At 35.7% G+C, this 2,500-nt stretch overlaps 1 protein-coding gene across 1 annotated transcript in view; it reads right to left on the bottom strand.

The window, feature by feature from the left end:
• The window catches only part of LOC140925038 (NLR family CARD domain-containing protein 4-like), a 22,412-nt gene extending 20,655 nt beyond the window's left edge, over window positions 1–1,757 (bottom strand). Inside the window, exons 1-2 of the mRNA XM_073374998.1 lie at window positions 1,733–1,757; window positions 665–1,522 (exon numbers count right to left, since the gene is read on the bottom strand). Coding sequence (XP_073231099.1) covers window positions 665–1,522; window positions 1,733–1,757 — 883 coding nt within the window. The remainder of the gene's footprint in view (window positions 1–664; window positions 1,523–1,732) is intronic.
• Window positions 1,758–2,500: the final 743 nt, after the last annotated feature.

The following is a 2,500-nucleotide window of genomic DNA, read 5'->3' as shown; positions in this document are numbered from 1 at the left end:
AACTACCAGAATTCATTTCGTCTTTGCTTTCTTATTTAAATTTGTCAATTCCACTGAGGTTTAAAGAACAATATCCTTAATTTGCACAAGAAAACAGAAAACTGAAGGATTCTGGTAGTTGTAGTAAAATGACGACATCGTGCAATTGTCCTATTAGACGTTATTAGCACTACATTGTATATAGGTGTTACTTATTATTATTATTATTATAATTATTATTATTATTATTATTATTATATAAGATATACTAGTGTAATTATGACTGAATTCTTTCTCAACATCTGAGTCCAAACCATGGACTTTGGGAGGCAAAGAGGGTTTCTACTTGATGGAGAGGACCCGTTTGAGAAGGTGGGCTGTACAAAGGAGAGTTATTTTCTGGAGTTCATGTATGTTGATGTTGCCAGGGATTTTGCTATTATTATTATTATTATTATTATTATTATTATTATTATTACTACTACTACTATTATTATTATTATTATTATTATTAAATGCATCATCCCCTCCCTACATCTTTTTTTTTTGACATACAGCTGTAGAAAGAATGTTGCTTCTCATTTCCATTTCTTCCAGGTTTGTTAGTATACAACGAAAACAAAACAAACACACAAAAAGGCACATACTAATAAAGACTGACAGTTTAAATAAGTAGTCAACTCACCTTCTCCTTCATTTTCTATTGCCATTGCCTGAGGATTGGTTTCAGCAAGTTGATCACACCGCCATTCAGCTCTGACTTGTTCCGGTCCACTCAGAAACTCAGCATCAGTATAAACTTGAACTTGCTGAGCTTCAGGGTTCTTCAACGGTGCTTGCCAGCCATCAGCACAATTCTTAATGACATCTAGGAAGCGTTTGCTCACATAACTTCTCATACCAGTAGACTGCTCTTGATTGCTGGTCACTACCTTTGATGGATATGTTGCTAATTTGGCAGACACAACAACATCTCCTAACTTGGACTTTGCAGGGTTGAGACCACTACATGTTCCTACTGAAATGACTGCTTTGGGTCTTAGCACAGAGGCAGCATTCTTTATAGATACAAGAGCACCACCAGGACCAATACCATTTCTGTAACATCTTAATAACGCAACTTTCAGCTCCTCTTGACTTTCACCCACATCAGAAAAGTAAACATAGCCAAGACCATCAAACCAACATTTGTAGGGTTTTTTTAGCTCACTGTAACAAGCTAAGAACTCACAGTTTGTAACTGTAAGTAACAAAACATCAACAGGAAGATTAGCATCTTTTGAAGGTTTGGTAATTGCCTTAATATCAGCCAAGGATGGAAGAACTTTAATAAGCTCAGGAGGGTCCTCAATGTTCCTTGTTGGGGTACTTTCTTTCTCTCCTTTCTTGTTATTCTTTCTTTTTACTGTGGTTCTTTTCTTCTTTGAAATGTTTGAAACATTCTTTGAAGAAGATCGGAGACCAATGGTAAGCTTAGGTGTTTTACCATCACTATCCTCTGGCGTGTTTGTTGAATCCTGTGAAGATTTTATTTTCTTGGATCCTAGTACAAGAAAAAAACAGAAACTAACTAAATAAGGATTATAATTATAATAAATTAATGTAATTACAGTCAAACCCTGCTTTATGGACACCCCTTGATATGAACACCTCATCATTTATGGACAGTTTGCCTTGTCCCTAGCTCCTGCATTTTCTCCAAATTTAAAATTAACCTGCTAAATAAAATGGACACCCCGTTAATACAGAGTACTTTCTATGACCCCCTCAGTGTCCATATTAATGGCATTTGACTGTAAGTGTAATCTGTTTGCTCATGAACACTTTGCAAGTGCTCATACATTCCATGTTGAATTGGAATTTAGAATTGTTGGGAAAACTCAAGTATCCATAAAAAAAACCTCTCAGAGCAAAGAAGGAGAGAACCAACAACAAACTCAACCCACATTATGGAGTCAGTTATGGTATACATAAAATCTATTAACACACTAAACCAGAAAACTGCTTTTTTCAGTAGCACATATTTATTGATAAGCATTAACAGTAATTGAATTGGTGCCCTGGGTGCTAAATCTTTACTTTATGGGGTTGGAAAGGGTGGAACACCAATTAAAAGGACTCAAAGGGAGGCTCTTGTTTACAGGGGACAAATTCTTTATTTTTTAGAATTAGGCACTAAAGATAAAATTCATCTTTGTTCTTGAACAAATAAATAAAACCACAACATTCCCCATTTGCACATTTTCCATATTTTTATACACCTTGTTTGCCCCTAAACCTTTGCACGTTACCTTTGTTTTTTATTTCTCCTGGGTATTACAGTCATCCCAAGAGAAATAACAGACAATGCTTATGCAATTTTTTTTTTTGGGGGGGAGGGGGGGGGGGGTGGGGTAGGGCGGGTAAACAAGGTGTATTATGGGAGATGTGCAAAAGGCCAATTAAACAAGAAATATGGAAGGTATCTTTCAGTACAAAAACAAATTTCACTGTTGTATTTTAACTAACGTTCATGTCTATT

This window comes from Porites lutea, chromosome 14, assembly GCF_958299795.1.
Source record: "Porites lutea chromosome 14, jaPorLute2.1, whole genome shotgun sequence".
In the NCBI taxonomy this organism is placed as follows: Eukaryota; Metazoa; Cnidaria; class Anthozoa; order Scleractinia; family Poritidae; genus Porites; species Porites lutea.
This window is presented reverse-complemented; position numbering and strand designations above follow the sequence as displayed.